Source organism: Cebus imitator, unplaced genomic scaffold, assembly GCF_001604975.1.
Source record: "Cebus imitator isolate Cc_AM_T3 unplaced genomic scaffold, Cebus_imitator-1.0 Scaffold74, whole genome shotgun sequence".
Lineage (NCBI taxonomy): Eukaryota > Metazoa > Chordata > Mammalia > Primates > Cebidae > Cebus > Cebus imitator.
The window spans coordinates 5,273,939-5,292,381 of NW_016107389.1; the positions used below are offsets into that span (position 1 = coordinate 5,273,939).

An 18,443-nucleotide genomic window follows, 5' to 3' on the forward strand; every position below is an offset into this window, starting at 1 on the left:
TAGAACTTTGGAATCAGGGTATTTTGACACAGGACCCGTCCCAGGTGGAAGAAGGAAGGAATGTTATTCATTGCTTACCTTCTTAGGCTGCTTTTGAACATGTTAGGTGGTTGGAACATTTTGTTCAGTAAACATTTTGTATGAGTTAGCTATGTTTGATGATGAGCTGTTTATGGTGATGGAGGTGAGAAGTGTGACTCTCACCTGAAGTTAGAAAAAAAGGAAAAAGATTCCACCCTCCTCTACCTAGGCATGAAATGTTCCATATCAAACTCTCAGCTTTCTTCAAACTCTCTCCCTAAGGAGGCTCTTTACACCAGGCTCCAGTTACCACCACTGTGAGCACACAGACATTCCTTCTTCATCTGCACCCACACCACTTACTACTTTACATCGCTCAGAAGCCCCAGAGGCTCAACTTTGCACAAGCAGAATTAACGATCTTCCACTGCACTTCTGGTCCTCTTCCAGGATTTCCTCTCAGGGCTTAGCAGCACCTTCGCCAGCAAGTTAGGAACTCAGGAACCAACCTTTCTCTTTTCCTCATCTCCCACATCTAATCCACCAAATTCTTCCAATTTTAAGATATAAAGAGCTCTTGGATCCTTCCATTTCTCCATTGTCAAAACTACCACCCAGTTCTGGAATTCTGCAATACCCCCAAATGTATCTACCTATGATCATTCCAAGCTCCCTCCAATCCCCTCTCCACCTCACAGTCTGGAAGATCTTCTCAAAACTCTAATCTGATCGTGTCATATTTCTTCTTAAACCACCTCAGTGACTTAAGCTTTTAGCTCTAACTACCAGTTGCAAGGATCAGTATGGTCTGACCCTTGCCCACACCTTCGGGCTCATTTTGCATGCTATACTCCTTCACTGTCTCTGGGGACCAACCACAGTCAATTTCCCTCCTTCTTTGATAGGTATCATGCTGTTCCCTACCACCTACCCTCAAACCCACTAAGGCCTTTGTACATGCACTTTCTTCCCCACTTCATGTAGTTAGCCCCATGCTTCTTTCTGATCTCAGTCCACACATGATTTCTTTGGAGAAGCCATAGGAGATCTCTCTGACAAAGTCAAATCCTTTTGTTGTATTTGCTTATAGAAATATGGCCCCCATCTTTGTATCATACATCTCAGTTGTGATGTTATATTTATGTGTGTGGGATTATTTCACTTACGTCTGTCTGCTTCACTAGACTCTAAGCTCTGTGAAGGGCAAGAACACTATGTGCCTTTGCTCAATGCCGTGCTTGGCCTATAATGAGTATGCAATAAATAGTTGTTAGATGAGTGAATAAGGAGACCAGAAAACACTCTTGCATGTTATTAGCTGTAGTCACAGTAAGAAAGTCCTGTTTCTCTGGTCCATCCACTGGGACTTGGTAATGGTTAGGTCATAGATGATTCTTCTAGACAATGGTATTCATAAAAACTTCACCAGGAATTAAAGCCAAAATGCTGAGGTTTTGTCCTGGTTCTGCAGTAGTGTGGCCTCAGGCAAGTTATAACTTTTTTAGGTCTAAATGCTAAATGTCACCTAAAATCAGTAGTCTCCTTCTGCCTTTGGCCTTTTACCAGCTGTTTTCTCCACATCCTCTCCTCCCTCCCATCCTGCAAAGCTAGGGGAGGGCCTGATGCAGAGCTGGCTTCCCTGTGGAAGGACTGGAAGGAAGCACACAGCGTGGGTACTAATTCCATAGGCCCACCTCGGTAACCAGGAACTAGGCCCACCTTGGTATTCAGAAACTAATGCTATTCTATTTCTATAGACAAACCAGTTTTGAAAAACAAAGCTTGAATATTTGGCAGGACAAGGAGCTAGTTCTGAACACAGTTTGTTGCTGGCAAGGATGTCAATTCACCAAATTTAAAGGGTCTAACCTAGGAGCCTTGGTTGGGTGTACTGGTTCCCTTTCTTGTTTGATTAGGAAGGCATACACTCAGATTGATCTATTTCCAGCTCAGTCATCTCCATACAGTAAAGAATTTTAAGCTGCTATTGTTTATTTCCTATGTATTATGTCTAAATATTTCATGGTAAATTAAGAAGAGTGATTGTTTCCAAACTGGAATGCTTCTTCAGAAGAAACCCAAAAGGTGACTCCTTTGTCTTTCTGAATCATGGTTCCTAAAGTATCTTCAGTAAATGAAACCCAGTTTCATAACCGAAGAGGTGACTCCATCCTGTCCTATAGACTTGCAGTGTGAAGCTTGCAATGGTCTCTCTCTGTGTTAATTTCTTCATCTCTAGGATGGCCTCTGTGGTTCTTACTAACCTCAGAGTAGTATCATGAAGTCACTGAAATGATACTGGAAGAATACAAGAGTGATTAATCTTATAGGATGATAAATCTAGATTTTCTTCAAATTCTTCATTTTGCCTAAAAATCTTTTTCAGAAAAGAATGTTTACATTGAATATATCTACACCTGATTTGGTAATTCCAAAGTACAGCCCTACCACCCACTTCTGAATCAGGAAAAAAAAATCAGAAGGCTGCAATTGTGTAACATGTAAATCTTTTCTGGACCAGGGCCCATCACTGTGGTTTGGCAACACAACCAGCACATCTCTTTTCTCATCTCTTGAAAAAAACCAGCAGAGAAAAAGGTACCTTGAGAATAAAGGTAATGATTAATCTATCAGACACCAAAAGGACCATTTTCGGGATTTCAGGTTGTAAGTCGCCGATTCAAACAAATAGCAGCGAACAGGGAATGACAGCTCCACCAGCAGACGATTAAGCCACAGCCTCTAATCGGAACGGCATTTGTACAGACAGAGACTCTCACCAGACATCTCCAGGAACCTGTGAGCCATTGTCAAAACGTCCATTTTCATGTGGCTGCGAAAGTGAGGACCACAACAGGTAGGCATTTGTGGAAACGGGAGTCCTCAGAGAAGCCCCAAGATGCAGCCTGAGAAGTCAGAAAAGGGGAAAAGCTTCAAGCAGAGACTGGTCTTGAAGAGCAGCTTAGCGAAAGAAACCCTCTCTGAGTTCTTGGGCACGTTCATCATGATTGTAAGTATCTCCCGATTTCCTAAATTTGGACCCAAAAATAGCTGCCAGGCTAGCAGTGGAGAGTTTTGTTTGGCTTGTTTTCTTTAAGTTAGTTATCAAATTAATTTTTTCCAGGAATTAACAAGTTACAAGAGGCTGTTTGACTATTTAGTGGCCATGATACTAAGTTTTCAATTACTCATTGCATTTATCCACAAAAGTTGATGGGAATAGAAAAGGGGGAGTAAGGGAAGTGCCTTCTTTATTTCAGGTATTTACTTATACTCTAAAATGGCTTTGTGATTTAAAAGTCAGTCGTTAAGACATGTTTTTCATCGATTAATTGATTTGTACCCTACTTGCTTCCCCTAAGCATTGAGATGACTCTGTCACCTGGAATGAGCATCAGTAGTTAATAAGTATGGCTGGCAAAAAAAAAAAAAATAAATATATATATATATATATATATATGTATATATGTATGTATGTATATATGGATGGCAAGAAACAGCTCAGTATGGCATGTGCTTGACAAGTATTGTCCTGTTAGGTCACTTGATTTTTAAGAAATTAAAGATTGCACTGGGTAGAAATAGTAGGCCAGGCAATAGTCCAGCTTTAGTTTTGTATCATTTTTCCATCTATTTAAAGCAAAGTAATCTCTAAAGATCTTTGGAGATTTACGAGACAATTACAAGGACCTTCTAGATACAAATGAGGGACTACTTCTAAGAACCTCTTGAGGATTTGTCCAGAGATTTACTCAGCTATAAAAAGAAACTGGAAAGTTTACTTACGTGGTCTGGGCTTTCATTTTGCTGCACATGCTAGCATTCTCTGAATCCTGAAATTTTAGCTGGAGCCAGGCCATTCGTGAATAGAAATGTATTATCATGTGGTAACTATTGATTTCAACTTGTTCTTTTAATCCTGCTTAAGGATTTCCTACTCCATGTATAAATAATTTCATTTTTCTTAAAGTTATAGAGAGTAGCTCATAAATTCTGTGCATTAAAATGCTTTGGGCAAATACATAATAATTTAGAAGAATACGCTTGGAATGTGTCAGCTAAGCCAAGATTGAGAAACAAATGTGAACTCAAAAAATTGAACTATTGTAACGTGAAGAGAGAGTCATAAGTTTTCTGGTCTCTGAGAAATGCATTAGACCAGGTTAAAGTATCATCAGGGAGTTATGGACAATTTCTTGCACTCCTCATCTTCCCTTGGCATCCATTACTAGCTGCTCTGTCCACACTCACTCTCATAATGTAGTAAGGGGAGTTAGAAGGAAAAGAGAGAAGATGAAAGCCAGTGATTCTTAAGATTCCCAGTCACTGCTTACTGGAAAATCTTTCTTAGTGAGACTGAGATGCCTGGGTCATGTGACTTGACAATCTGGCCCCAAACAGGAGAGCAGTTGTCAATACAGACTGATTTCAACCCACAGTGATGAGCAGGACAGAAAAGTGAAGCCAGTTCAGTTACAGCTCTTAGTGATCTGCAGAAAAGAGGAGGAAGTGAACTACACATCCCTTTTTTGCAACCGAAAAATTTAAAACCCTCTTTATTTCTTAACAAGAACCTGTTTCATAATCCCACGCTCTCTGAGTTGAAAGTGAAAGTTGCTTTCAGCAGTTCACTGCTCAACTCATGCAACTGGCCTTGTGTCTTCCCCACTATGCAAGGTGGGGGTTAAATAAATAACATCTTGATATTGTCTGTTGAAAAATTAAGCCTTCTTTCTTCTGGATAAAGCCAAACATTTCCTGAAATATTTAATTTCCATTTATACCACACGTTTATTTTCTAAAGTGAACCCTGATAAAATCTGCAACCTTGATTATCATCTTCAGTTTTGTTGGTGCTTGTGGGGATGTATAAACCAAAAGTTCTTGCACAAACACAATTTTTTTAAACCAAGAAACCTACATGGTTTTGCTCAAAGTTTATCTAAAGTAATTGCTTCTGCTTTACTAGAAAATGTGCATTTTGCCTTGTATTTTCTAGTAAAAAGCTTTGTATATTGATAAGGCAAAGGTACGGGGAACATTGAAAAGATGGCAGAGGATATGAAGGACTTAGTCCTTCAAATATGTGAGATTGGTTTTTCCCCCGACCTTGGGAGTCTGGTGCTATTGTTTTCCCTTCCTTTGAAAAACTGCTCTTATGGGAAGCATCTCAAACTAATCCACACCATGGTATAAATTAGGGGTCCCCAACCCACAGGCCATGAACTGGTACAGGTCTGTGGCCTGTAAGGAACTGGGCTACACAGTAGGTGGTGCACAGCTGGTGATCAAGCATTACCACCTGAGCTCCGCCTCCTGTCAGATGAGTGGCAGCATAAGATTCTCACAGGAGTGAGAACCCTGCTGTGGACTGTGCAGGCAAGGGATCTAGGCTGCACACTCCTTATGAGAATCTAAGGCCTGATGATCTGAGGTAGAAGAGTTTCATCCTGAAATTATCTCCATCCCTTGTCTGGGGAAAAATTATCTTACATGAAACCAATCCCTGGTGCCAAAAAGTTGGGAACAGTAAATGACTGATAAGGCCCACTGGTAGCATTAAGAGAAAAGAAGGTCCACAAAAAATTCTTTGTAAACTACAGCTAAAACCAACAATAATTAAGTCATAAGCCAAAAAGCTAGCTCCAATTTGGCCTTTTACTCATTAGGATAGGTAGGCCTTTTACCTTTACTAGTGTCAGAGGAAAATTGCAAAGCAAAAGGCTGATCTCTTCCTTGGGCTGAACTTCACAGAATCTCTAGTCATGTCTAGTCATTTCTCACATGTCTGTGCTCACTCCTGCTATTCTATATGCTGTCCTCTCTCTTCAAACTTTTCAGGATTCTTTGATACATAGCACATCTTACTGAAGAAGCTGAAGTTAAAAGACCAGCAAGCAGCCATATTTCCTCCTGAGGTGGAAGGACAGCCTTCCAGGGCTGGACTTTTGAGTAGGTAACATACTGTGTAGAAGGACAGATCCTAAATTCTTTTCTCACCCTGTCTAGCTTCCACATTAGAGGTCTAACTTTTGGCATCTCTTAGAGTGGAAAAAAATGCATGTATTTCTGCTAAAAGTAATACCCTTGATCTTTACCTTCAGTGCCGTGAAGGAAATAGAAAGGAGCCATCCTGGAACACAGACTATGGAGGAAATAGGGGAGTGGGCAGTACAGGAAAGAGGAAGAAGTACAGGGATTGTCGACTGTATGTGTGAAATGTCAGACACTGCAATGTTCCCTTCTTCCTGCTCTTGCCTTCCTCCAGGACTGGGTGAGCAAGCGTCCCTCCTTGCTGGGGTCACAGAGTTTGTCATTCCATTCTGAGAGAATATCTCAATCAGATATGCTGGTTGTAGACACTCTAGGGCTTTGCAATTATTATTAAAAAGTTTGTTTGGATCTTGAAGTAGCTCTATTCTATCTTAGGGAGATTTTGAAACAAAAGACTATATGGTCAGCATTTAGAGTGGAATCAGAAAGTTCTTAAGCCAAATTAAAGGAGACATCCAGTTTGTAGGGCATAGTACAGTACAGTTTTGGTCTAATTCATGATTTGGAATCCCCAGGTACTGTCAGGAGAGCTCTGAGATAAGGGTGGGCAGATATCACTGGCCCTTTTTATTGGTGGAGGAGCTGAGCACAGGCTGATGTAATCATGCATCCCAGAAATCAGTCCAGAGTTTGGTTGCCCTGCCCTGGGCACACACTCGCCCTTGGACTTCCACTGGGCTCTTCCCCAAACAGCACAGAATGTTCACTTATCCAAAGTGGCATTTCTGTTTATATGTTTCCTAAAGAGAGAGAAAGGAAAGCAATCACCTGCAATTTTGCCAGATGGAAAGACAAGCATAACATAATTAAAAGACTTGAATGAAAGAGCTAGGCTTCATATCTTGACTCTAATCATTCCCTAATACCATCATTTGATGTGAATTAACTCCTTTCATGTGAAAGCCCAAGAGAACTTGCAAATTTTACAGCCTAAAATACATTAGCAGTGTCAAAAGATGATTTTACACAACAGACGTGATCGTGGTGGGAACTTTTCATAGAAGATCTGCTAGCAGAGTCTTGGGACCTCTTCACCACCTACAAACAACACATTCAAACCTCGGGTAACACCAGGGTTCTGAGGTGGCTCAGATGTGTCTTCACAGCTCTGATAAACACATTGACCATGGATTGCACTGTTTTTCATCTGGTATTTCAATTGCTAGCTTCTCCTCAAGGACCTATAGGAGCAAAGGACCTATAGGAAAGTGGGCCTCAAGATACCCCATAACTTCTCTCTCTTGCTTGCTTTATTTATTTTTTTTTTTTTTTTGAGACGAAGTCTCACTCTGTCACTCAGGCTGGAGTGCAGTGGTACCATCTTGGTTCACTGCAACTTTTGCCACCCAGGTTCAAGCGATTCTTCTGCCTCAGCTTCCCAAGTAGCTAGGACTAGAGGTGTGTGCTACCACACCCAGCTGATTTTTGATTTTTAGTAGAGATGGGGTTTCACCATGTTGGCCAGGCTGGTCTCAAACTCCTGACCTTGTGATCTGCCTACCTCAGTGTCCCAAAGTGCTGGGATTACAGACATGAGCCACTGTACCTGGCCCCTCTCTCTTGCTTTCTGGCTCAACAGCTCCCTGTTCTTTCTCTGTTTCCTCCATGCTTGGTTCTTCTAGCTTGCTGTTTTGCAAAACTGTCCACCTGTCCCAGCCTAGGATGCCCAGGACTGAGGGTCACACCGTCCTAGAGCTGTCAGTTGGCCAATAGATGATAGATCAAAAGCCCCTGCTGTCAACAGTGCCCTGGTGAGGGAACAGACACCCACAGTCTCACAGAATTTTATCAAAACTTCTCTCCACCACAGCAGAACATCAGATAACTTCTACAGTCAGTTTTACCTGCCTCTTGTTATTATGATTTATGTTCATTGCTCAGTCCTTCAAGAATTGGTACTCCTGTACTTGGGAATTCTATCCCTTTAAGAATGTCCAAGGTTCTAAATCTGAAAGTGCGCAAGTGCTAAACGCTGGGGGTTCTCCATGGATCCTTGCCATGAAGCAGGAGTTTAAAGATCAGAGGCACTCTCCTGTCAAATATTATGATGAGGACAAGAGAGGGCAAAGGCGGTTAACACTGAGCATACTCTATACTGCAGACACGTTAATCCTTAAACTAAATCTAAACTAAATAGAATAAGGTGACGATATTGCTCTCATTTGATAGATTAGGAAATTAAGGCTTAGTATGGTTAAATGATTTAACCACAAGCAAGGGTGTGGTGGAGCTGGGATTAGAATCAAATCTCCCCAGTTTCTCTTAACCACACTACAGTTAACATTCTATTGTATGCTTCTGAACTTTTACTACAGTTGCGTATAAGAATATATATTATAGTTTTGTATGTTTAAAAATTTACACACATAGCTTCATAGCTTATATACCTTTTCCAATTTGAGATTTTTCCTCAGAGACAGTTTCTGAAATTTATTGATTTGGGAACATGTATGGCTTATATATCCATCACCCTGTTGCTATTGATTAAAATTTTAGCAAGAATTGAAATTATTTTTTGAAAGCAAGAATTTTGAAATGAATTTTTGTAGTATTTGCTTTTGGTTCTTAAAATCTCTACTGTAGGCTGCGTGCCGTGGCTCATGCCTGTAATCTCAGCACTTTGGGAGGCCAAAGCAGATAGATCACTTGAGGTCAGGAGTTCAAAAATATAAAAATTAGCTGGGCATGGTAGCGTGTGCCTGTAACCCCAGCTCCTGGTGAGGCTGAGGCAGGAGAGTCGCTTGAACCTGAGAGATGGAGGCTGCAGTGAGTCAAGGCTGCACCACTGTACTCCAAGCCTGGGCAACAGAGCAAGACTCCATCCCAAAAAAAAAAAAAATCTCTACTGTACCTGAGTTGACACCCACTTTTCAATTTTTAAAACTAGTTTCTTTTTCTACTTCAGTAATTTCTGCTTTGATCTTCCTTAGGCCCTTCTATTGAGTTAATCAGCTTTCTTTATTCTTGCCTTTTCTCCTCTCTGTGCCCTTTCTACTAAGTATTTACCCTTGGGCCAGGGGTAGTGGCTCGTGCCTGTAATCCCAGCACATCAGGAAGCTGAGGCCGGTGAATCACCTGAGGTCAGAAGTTCAAGACCAGTCTGGCCAACATGGTGAAACCCCGTCTCTACAAAAAATACAAAAATTAGCCACGCATAGTGGTGGGCACCTGTAATCCCACCTACTTGGGGGGCTGAGGCCGGAGAATCACTTGAACCTGGGAGGTGGAGAATGCGCCACAGCACTCCAGCCTAGGCAACAAAGCGAGACTTACAATCAATTTTTCTTCTGAATGCCACAAAAACTTTTAAAAATCCTAATTCCAATCAACCACTACATCTTGCATGTCATTATTGTATAATATTTAAAATTTTCCCTCTTTATCATTGTTATTACTGGTATTTTTTAAAAATAAATACATATTTTTATTTGCTTATTTAAAAATGCATTCCTATCATTTACTGGTTTATTTGCTAATCATTATTGCATACACCTACTACTTTTCTTGGGGTCTAGCTCCTTCTTCCTGCAGTTCTTCCTTTAGAAAATTTTTCAGGAAGGGTGTGTGACAGACAAACTTTCTCAGCCTTTGTCTGAATATGTCTATTTCAGGCTCAAGGTTGAATGATAAATTAGCTGATCAATTTTAGGTTGATGATTATTTTTGCATGGCATTTTTCAGGTGTCATTCCAATGTCTCTGTTATTGCTGTTGACAAGCCTGTTGGTCTCATTTTTGTTCTTAATAATCTGAATTTTTCTGGTAACTAATAAGAGTTTCATTTTGTCTTTTATTTTGAAATTTTACTATAATGTGACTAAAGATGAATTTATTTCTACTGCTTAACTCATTTTTCATCTTCAATTTAAAGAGTTATAATTTTCACCAATTCTGGAAATTTTTCATCTTTATTACTCTTTCTCCCAGTCTGTTTTCTCCTTTGAGAACTGCTATTATATTTGTATACGTTTGACCCTGTCATTTTTTTATGTGTCAACCATTTTTTCATATTTCTCTCTCTTGTTCTCTTAATCCATGATGAATTTTCTATAGTTGTTGTTTCAGATCTGTCTTTCAGTTCACCAATTCCCTTTTTGGTTCTATCTAATCTTCTGTTTAACACATTCATTGAGCCTTTCATTTCATTATGTTTTCATTTCTCTATGTTTTATTTGGTTCTTTTTTTTTTTAGCTTCTTTTCTTGTATGCTTATTTCTTTCATCCCCTTAACTCACCACAGCCTAATATATTTATAATATTCTAAAACTGTTCTGTCATCTCGAGTTTTGGGGGAGTAAATCATTTGCCTGTTTGATCTACTGACTCTTATTCATAAAGGATCTTTTCCTTTAGTGTTTTATATATCTGTATTGTAAATTCTTCAGGGAGATTTATTTTTCCCTGTGGGACTTGCACATGGCCTGAGCTGTGAAGTTGTTCTTCCAAAGCAGGTTAGCATTTGCTTCTGCTGGGTTCCCCAGGTATATTGCCAGCCAGAAATTATTACTGTGAAGTAAAACACTGAAAAGAGAAGCTTGGGAGATGCAGGTTCCTGTTGAAGAGCACTCTCCCAGAAGAATGGCTCTCCGCCCTTTCTCCCCCAGTGGGATGATGTGTGATCACGAATGACTAAGAGACCCCATGCTTCCTACAAATGAAGCCAGCTCTGTTGACATCCTTAGAGTTTGAGTCAGTAGCAGCTAAAGGAGAATTTTCCTACAGCCTTCTGCCTTTCAGCAATGAATGCAGAGGACCAGGCTCGCCTGGGAAATTTCACAGTTCCAAGGCGCTTGGGAGAAAAGTCCACTCTGGATCACTGATCTAAGTGCTGCAGACTCCTAGAGCCAAACTTGATTCTGCCCAACAAGATTCTGCTTCTGATTTTGAATTTTAATTTTACCCAGAAAACTCGCTGTTTTCATTGACTTTCAAAGGGGAAGCATTTTTTTTCTATTTTCCAGAAGTGGGTTTGGTTAATTTTTCATTAGTGACAAAGCCCATTGCAACATGTTCTCATTACTTAACAAGAAGGGAAAACAAAGTAATGAGAGCAGAAGTTGGCCCTTCTTTACTCATCAGACTTGTGTAAGTGACCTAACAACCCACAGATGGTTCAAAGGGCTGAGGCAGTCCTACCATGAAGAAATTAGGTACCCGCTATACCTCCAGCAGGCACCTAATTTCATGTCTGGGGTACGACTGCTGAGTTCACCGAAATTTCTAAGCAAAGCAAAGGATTTAAGAGAAACTGTGCCAGCACAGTGTGCCTGCCCTGCCCCCTGCTCTTTTCTCCATCTTGGTAGATTGGCTGGTCATGCTAAGACACAGACCTGGAACAGTCAGTCAAGACCATAAAGAGCTTGAGGGCTTAGTCCCTCTCAGCCACATGCCTTAGAGTCTGTCTGGAAATTCAAGCTTTCTTATAAGAACACCTTCCAAAAAACCTATGCTTCTAACAACAGGTGATTGATTAAAGAAATGGGAGTACATCCATGCAAGACTCCCCTTTGGCCATGAAATAGAAGGTTTATGTGCTAATATGAAAATACTCTAAGCTATTCAAGTAGAAAAAGCAGGCAGAAATGGTATGTGTTAAATACCCTCACCTGTACAAATACATATACACATACGCACACGCACGCACGCACACACACACGCACGCACACACGCACACACACACACACACACACACACAGGCACATGCACACCTTTTTGACAACATACCAGAAAGTATTGCTATTACTTACCTGTGGAGAATAATATTTAAAATATGGGCTAGGAAGGAAACACATTTCTTATATTTTATTGTATACCCTTTTATAATTAAAAAATTGTACATATTCATGGTATTTTCTTCACCTGCTTCCTCCCCATGAGAGAGCTCACCCAGTAGACTATGTCTCTTCAAAGCATTTTTGTAGGGAGTTGCTCAAAATCTGTTCTGAAAAGCACTAGTTCCATAAGATGCAAACAAGAATTAAGTGAAAGAAAATACATGGTCCTTCCCAAACATGCATGGGAAACACTGGATTAAACCCAAATAAGCAGTTTTCTGAACTGCAGGAATTGTCAGAGCCTTTAATGTTCTCTGTAAATCTCTAAAAGGGAAACAGAATGTAAAGCTGTCCTCAGCTCTGCTTAACCACAAACCCCTTTTTTGAGGAGCGTCTCATGGGACTAATGATCTGTGGAATACACTTTGAGATTTGCAGACCCTGGAAACACATCAGTCCTCAGAACTCCTCCGTCTGCAGAGATCTCCCAGGTTGAGAGTGACAGGAGGTGACCTTGACACTGTAGGGCCCTGTGGATAGAGGGAGAACTGTCCCCAGCAACCCCCACTCACACACAGCCCACCCAGAGTCATGGTTATCCTAAAACAGACACATACAGCTTAAATAAATAAATGCTTCACTAGTTTCTTATTCTGGTACTTGGGATGGTGATCAAGTTCTGATCCAGGTCAGCATTTAGGATGAGTTGAGCGATGTGAATGCCTGGTGGGGTCAGAAAAGGAGGGCATTGTTCTTTTCAGCCCAGTAGTGATAGCGGAGTTCAATCACCTCTCCTTTCTGAGCCCTGAGTTGGTTCTTGGTGCTTTTTTCTACTTGGAGAGCACTGAAGCTGGCCATGTTCCCATTCACCTGGCTCTCAAATTGCAGATTCCTCTCTCTTTATGAGCCTGCGCTAATATCATCTCTTTTCAAGTACAGCTGGTTCTTGGGTGATTGATCTTATCCTGATATTCTCTCAGGCTGCATGCCACCACATACTTTATTTTTAACCAGAAGATCCAGGTTTCAGTCTTGGTTCTTTGTGACTATTTTTGTTATGACTGAGAAAGTTTTATTTTGCAATTGGAAAATTAACTGATGGGAAAGCTGTGCGTAAATCTGCACACTGTGCTCATAAAAGGAACAGGCTGACCCACAGAGGCAGTAGCAGTTGTCAGAGGAGGAACACTGGGATGGGAATGAAAGAATCTGGCTCAAGATTCTGAAACTGAGTTATTACCAATACTTCTTGTATCAAGTCACTCAGTCTTTCAGTTTTTAACTGGGGATTAAGTATTGGGAAGACTTACAGAAGTAAAGTGCGTGAGAGCACCTCGCCGTGGTGAATGTTTCCTCTTTCATTCACCTGCTGGTCAAAATCATGTGCAGTCAAATCTTGGCCCCAACTTACCACTTATGGGAATGTTAGCAATTCTCTTAACCTCTCTAAGCTTTGGTTTCCTAGTTTGTAAAATAGAGACAGGAAGAGGGCTAGACTCATAGGCTGGTTGTGAGGACTGATGGGCTAATGCATGGAAAGTGCTTCACTCATAAAAATCACCGAATATAGATTAGTTGTTATTGGTCTTATTATTATCTTTATATGTTTAAAAGGCTATAGTCACATAAGCTGAATAGGCAGAAATAAATGGGTGGAATAGGACGGATGGAGGACTTCTTTAACACATACCTACAGCATGGGCTGGAGGGTCATGGTTTGCCAAGAGGGCTGTGCTGACAGATTGCCATTGATTCTCCTTCCTCTCCAGTTACAAACTTACAGGAGCAGGGAAGCCTCTGGTAAGAGCGACAGCAACTCCCTTCTCAAGAATGGGGATTGTGTTTTTTTGGAAACACTATGGCCACCACCTTAGATAAAGTTTTGCCTATAGACAGTCTTTCCTTTGAATGTAGCCACAGATTCTTTCTCCAGGAGGTAGGAGGCTCTGCTGCATCTCACCCCAGATGTGTTATCACCATGGTATCTGTAAGGCCAGGAAATCACTGGCACCAAAAGCTTAATGGGTTCCTCTTCCCAGACCTTAAGACAGGGGTCAACAGCTCTAAAGCTAATTGAGACCAAACAGGCAACACATATGAGTGACACAGGCACAGTGGGGTTGGGGGGAAATCATAGTGTAAGCCCTGTCTCAGAGGGCATTTGCCATTCCGACCCTCTCCACTGTAGCCAAGCAAGAATGGAGTAAGGCTTTACTAGATTTTCCAATTTTTCAAGAGTGATCAGAAATCCAGAGATCTGTATGTAATTTTTCTATTTTTAATGCTAGCAATATTTTTTTTATAATGTAATTACAATTTTGGCAAAGCAAAGCACATCTATGAGTTAATTCTACTGAGAGATTGCCTCTAGGCATGGGACCCCAGTCTGACTCCAATCCAAAGAAATCCTTAACCACATTCTACACAGACAAAATATTCTCACCAGGAAAGGGCAAATGAAGAGACTGGGAGGGTCTAAGCCTTCCATTTGGTATCATCTGTTTACAGGAGGCTTGGCTATTAAATTCCCATATATGCAAGACTGGGGAACTTTTGTTTTTCAGTTTACCACCTGGCAAAATTGGTTGAGGCAAGAGCATGCAAACCTTTCTGATTTTGGAAAGATCAGAAGAGGAATCTTGATCTCATAGCATCTTAATCAGGCTTTTCATGAGGCCAATTTGTTATACTCTCATGTGCCTATATTAAAATAACTTCAGATTTCATAATGTTATGTTAGGTGATTCAATAATTTGAGGTATTCCATCAAAACCGGGCGAAGGATATGAACAGACACTTCTCAAAAGGAGACATTTATGCAGCTAGCAAACGTGAAAAAAAGCTCATCATCACTGGTCATTAGAGAAATGCAAATCAAAACCACATTGACATATCTCATGCCAGTTAGAATGGCAATTATTAAAAAGTCAGGAGACAACTGATATTGGAGAGGATGTGGAGAAACAGGAATGCTTTTACACTGTTGGTGGGAGTATAAATTAGTTCAACCATGTGGAAGGCAGTGTGGCAATTCCTCAAGGATCTAGAACTAGAAATACTATTTCATCCAGCAATCCCATTACTGGGTATATACCCAAAGAATTATAAATCGTTCTATTATAAAGGCACATGCATACATAGGTTTATTGCAGTACTCTTCACAATAGCAAAGACTTGGAACCAACCCAAATGCCCATCAATGATAGACTGGATAAAGAAAATGCACATATCCACCATGGAATACCATGCAGCCATCAAAAAAGATGAGTTCATGTCCTCTTCAGGGACATGGATGAAGCTGTAAACCATAGTTCTCAGCAAACTAACACAAGAACAGAAAACCAAACACCACGTGTTCTCACTCATAAGTTGGATTTGAATAATGGGAACACATGGACACAGGGAGGGGAACATCACACACTGGAGCCTGGTTAGGGGTGGGGGCCTAGGGGAGGGGATAGCATTAAGAGAAATATCTAATGTAGATGATGGGGTGACAGACGCAGCCAAACACCATGACACGTGTATACCTATGTAACAAACCTACATGTTCTGCACATGTACCCCAGAACTTAAAGTACAATTAAAAAAATAATAATTTGGGGTACTGATCAAGTGACTTAATTTGAGAAGACTTAAATGTCAAAATAGCCATCATCTTCTTAGTAAAACTGGCTTACAAAACCATACCTCCACGTGCACTTTCTCTGGTCTTAAATCCTTAAGCCACTTGTTAACAAGCTTGTAACATTAAATGACAATGCCACCTGTTATCTGCGCTCCCCTTGCTGTTCTTGCCATTTCTAGTTTGTACTATGGTTGTGTATCTTTCCTCTAACTGGTCAGCAAGTTCCCAGAGAACCTATGTCTGATTATTTGCATGCTTCCTACCACCAGCTACCATGCTTGGCACTTCAAATTCAAATGTACATACAAACAGAAAAATGAATGAAAAAAGGAAGGAATAGTCACATGGATGCCAAATTCCAATTGGAGGTGCTTATAAATTTGAGAATCTTAGTTTCCCACAATTTGATTTTTTGAAAGAAAGATGTCTGAAGCACAAATCTGGATGAACAACTTGCTTGACTCAGGTATAGTTAAGGGTAGTTTATTATAAGGGAAGGAACACGAACATTGGGCACAAATGTTAACTTTGAATTCAAAAAGATCTTTCACTAGCTGTATGGCATTGTGCCGAACCCCTATCAACCTCAACAGGAAACTCATCTGGCTGAAGAGGCTAAAGGAAAGACCCAGAGCCAGCAAAGGGGACACAGGGTTTTATTAGAGGCTTACATACAGGGGAGAGAAATGGTCTAGTAGCAGCAGGCTAAGCAAGATACCCATCTTCCTACAGTCCAGCAGCAGCATGCTGGGCAACATAACTTCACAGCCCAGTGACCACAGAATGGGCAGGAAAACTGCAACCCCTGTAAACAGCATGCAGTTTATAGAGCATTTTCACTTAATTCCCTCCTCTTAATGACTTTCACCTGGAAACCTTCATTAACTCAGAACTCACGGCCTCGGTCCCCTCTACGGCCCATGTTGCATGGAAACAGCCGGGGTTCAGATGTTTCTTGTAGACAGGGAATGAAGCTCTAGGTTGGCTACTTCAGGATTCCCTAGCTCAGAACATACATTCAGGTGCATCTACCATACAGAGTCAAAGGGTATGCTTAAGTTATTACTATCAGGTGCGTTTACCCTAAATATGACCTCAGGAAAATTAATTTCTTTGTTCAAAGGTTTCTTTAGATGGAAACAGGAGAGTTTACCTCCCCCCAAAGGGGACTAAATGAGAATATACGTATCACATATATACATGTGTATAAACACACATACACATATATATGTGTGCATATATACACACAAATCAGTTAATTTAAAATACATGTTGCCACAGATACACTCCTTTAATGCTGGATTCTGTTTCTATACATATTTGCATCATTTAATGACATTTTCTACTTGAGGGTATCTTTCTTTAATAATTTAAAGGTGTTCCTTTCCTGTATCCATGAAGACCTGCAGCAGGGTACAAGGTAAAGCAGTCACACAGAACTCATGTGCTTGGGCCACGCTGCTGCTGTCCACATAGCACAGAGCAAATGTACCAAGCTGCCACTACTGGATTTGCTTCCAAGAAAAATATTTGAAAGAACAATAATAAACACATACCCAGTAGGTAAGACTTGGAGGTATTGGGGCATTTTAGAATGTCCACCAGGTTACTTGTTTGACTTTAGCTGAATAAAATGTAATAAAGGGGCAGGTGGGAGTGGGGGGAACTGTTCACCTCTTGGTAAGTGCCCCAAATGCTGACCGGTGCCACAGAAACCCATGTGGCTGATGGGCGTGGCTCATCCGTGTGGACAAGGCCCCTTCTAGGCCCATACTCACTTCTAGCATTAGGCACATTTGGTCAGCATTAGTGGGGAGTGTGTGTTGATAACCACAAACTTGGAAGACACTATGAAGAGAGGAGAGCGCATGAGAGAACATGAGAGGAAGGGGTTTAACTCTTACCTTTCACTCTAGTTTTCTACTGGTGGGTGCTTGATCATCTGATGGAAGTTATCTGTGCAAAGGGAGCTAGAAATCTACTGAGCAGAAATCGAGAAAATCAATTCTGCATAAATTGAAAAAGCTGGAGGTAATCACCAAAAAGCTTTCTTTGAGGAAGGAAGGGAAATTGGAACTGAAAAGGATTTTCTTTTCTAGGTCCCTGAGAAGCTTAGATGACAAAGTGCAAGTGTTGTGTATTTTCTGAACTAGGGTGACCATACTTATTGTCACCAGAAAAGCCACTTGTCCTGGCAAAGACAAAGAATTATAAGGAGACACCCAAATAGCTTCAGCATCTGCCCTTTCTCTTCAGACTGACACATCTGGTTTGCAATGAGGCAATTTATACTGGATAGATTGGGAACAGATGGCGGCTACCTGGGATCTCTAAGTCATCACCTTCTCAGACAGCCCTTTGCTCTTAAAATGCAGATAGAAAATCTGATGCCCCTATTCCACATCCTGTGGAAAACCCAGTGTCCTCCCTGAAGATTTCCAAGGATTCTTGGGGGCATTCGTTTCATTTGATGACCTCTTGTTCCATGCAGTGTGTGATGGCTAAAAGTTCAGATCTCTAAGACAGACCTGTGATCAAATCCGGGTTCTGTCTCCTTACAATGATGTAAAATTAGGCAAGTTGCTTTGATCTTTCTCAGTCTCAATTTGTTCATACATGAGATGGAGATACTACTACTTACCTCCCAGAATGTTATGACTGTTAAGTTAATAATGGGACAGTGATAAAGGAATACAAGTAAAGCACTTAGCATGCAACCTGGCACAAAGAATGAACTAAACAGAGGGTAGCTAGTATTCCTTTATTTATACTACCCTAAACAGATGACTCAAGATGGTAAACTTGTGTATTTATTCCAAATTCCATGACAATGTTTCCCAAGGAGATTCTTTTAACTTCAAAAACTTACAAGAATACAAGATCACAAAAGGTGGACAGAAGGCATGCTCTTTTTTCCCTTTTGGGCAATGTTTAATGCACAGGGAATCACAGACCTCTTGCAGTAAT

The 18,443-nt window shown here is 40.8% G+C and overlaps 2 protein-coding genes across 3 annotated transcripts in view; one reads left to right on the forward strand and one right to left on the reverse strand.

Annotated features, from left to right (window-relative positions):
• Positions 1-17,420, reverse strand: part of ALDH1A2 (aldehyde dehydrogenase 1 family member A2) — a 194,677-nt gene extending 177,257 nt beyond the window's left edge. The window contains exon 1 of the mRNA XM_017531888.2: positions 17,381-17,420. The gene's annotated coding sequence lies outside the window, so the exon portion shown is untranslated. The remainder of the gene's footprint in view (positions 1-17,380) is intronic.
• The window catches only part of AQP9 (aquaporin 9), a 45,028-nt gene continuing 29,096 nt past the window's right edge, over positions 2,512-18,443 (forward strand). Inside the window, exon 1 of one of the 2 annotated variants that reach the window (XM_017531891.2) lies at positions 2,512-3,031. In XM_017531891.2, coding sequence (XP_017387380.1) covers positions 2,921-3,031 — 111 coding nt within the window. In that variant the 5' untranslated portion in view covers positions 2,512-2,920. The remainder of the gene's footprint in view (positions 3,032-18,443) is intronic. The other variant, XM_017531889.2, reaches the window with a different exon arrangement.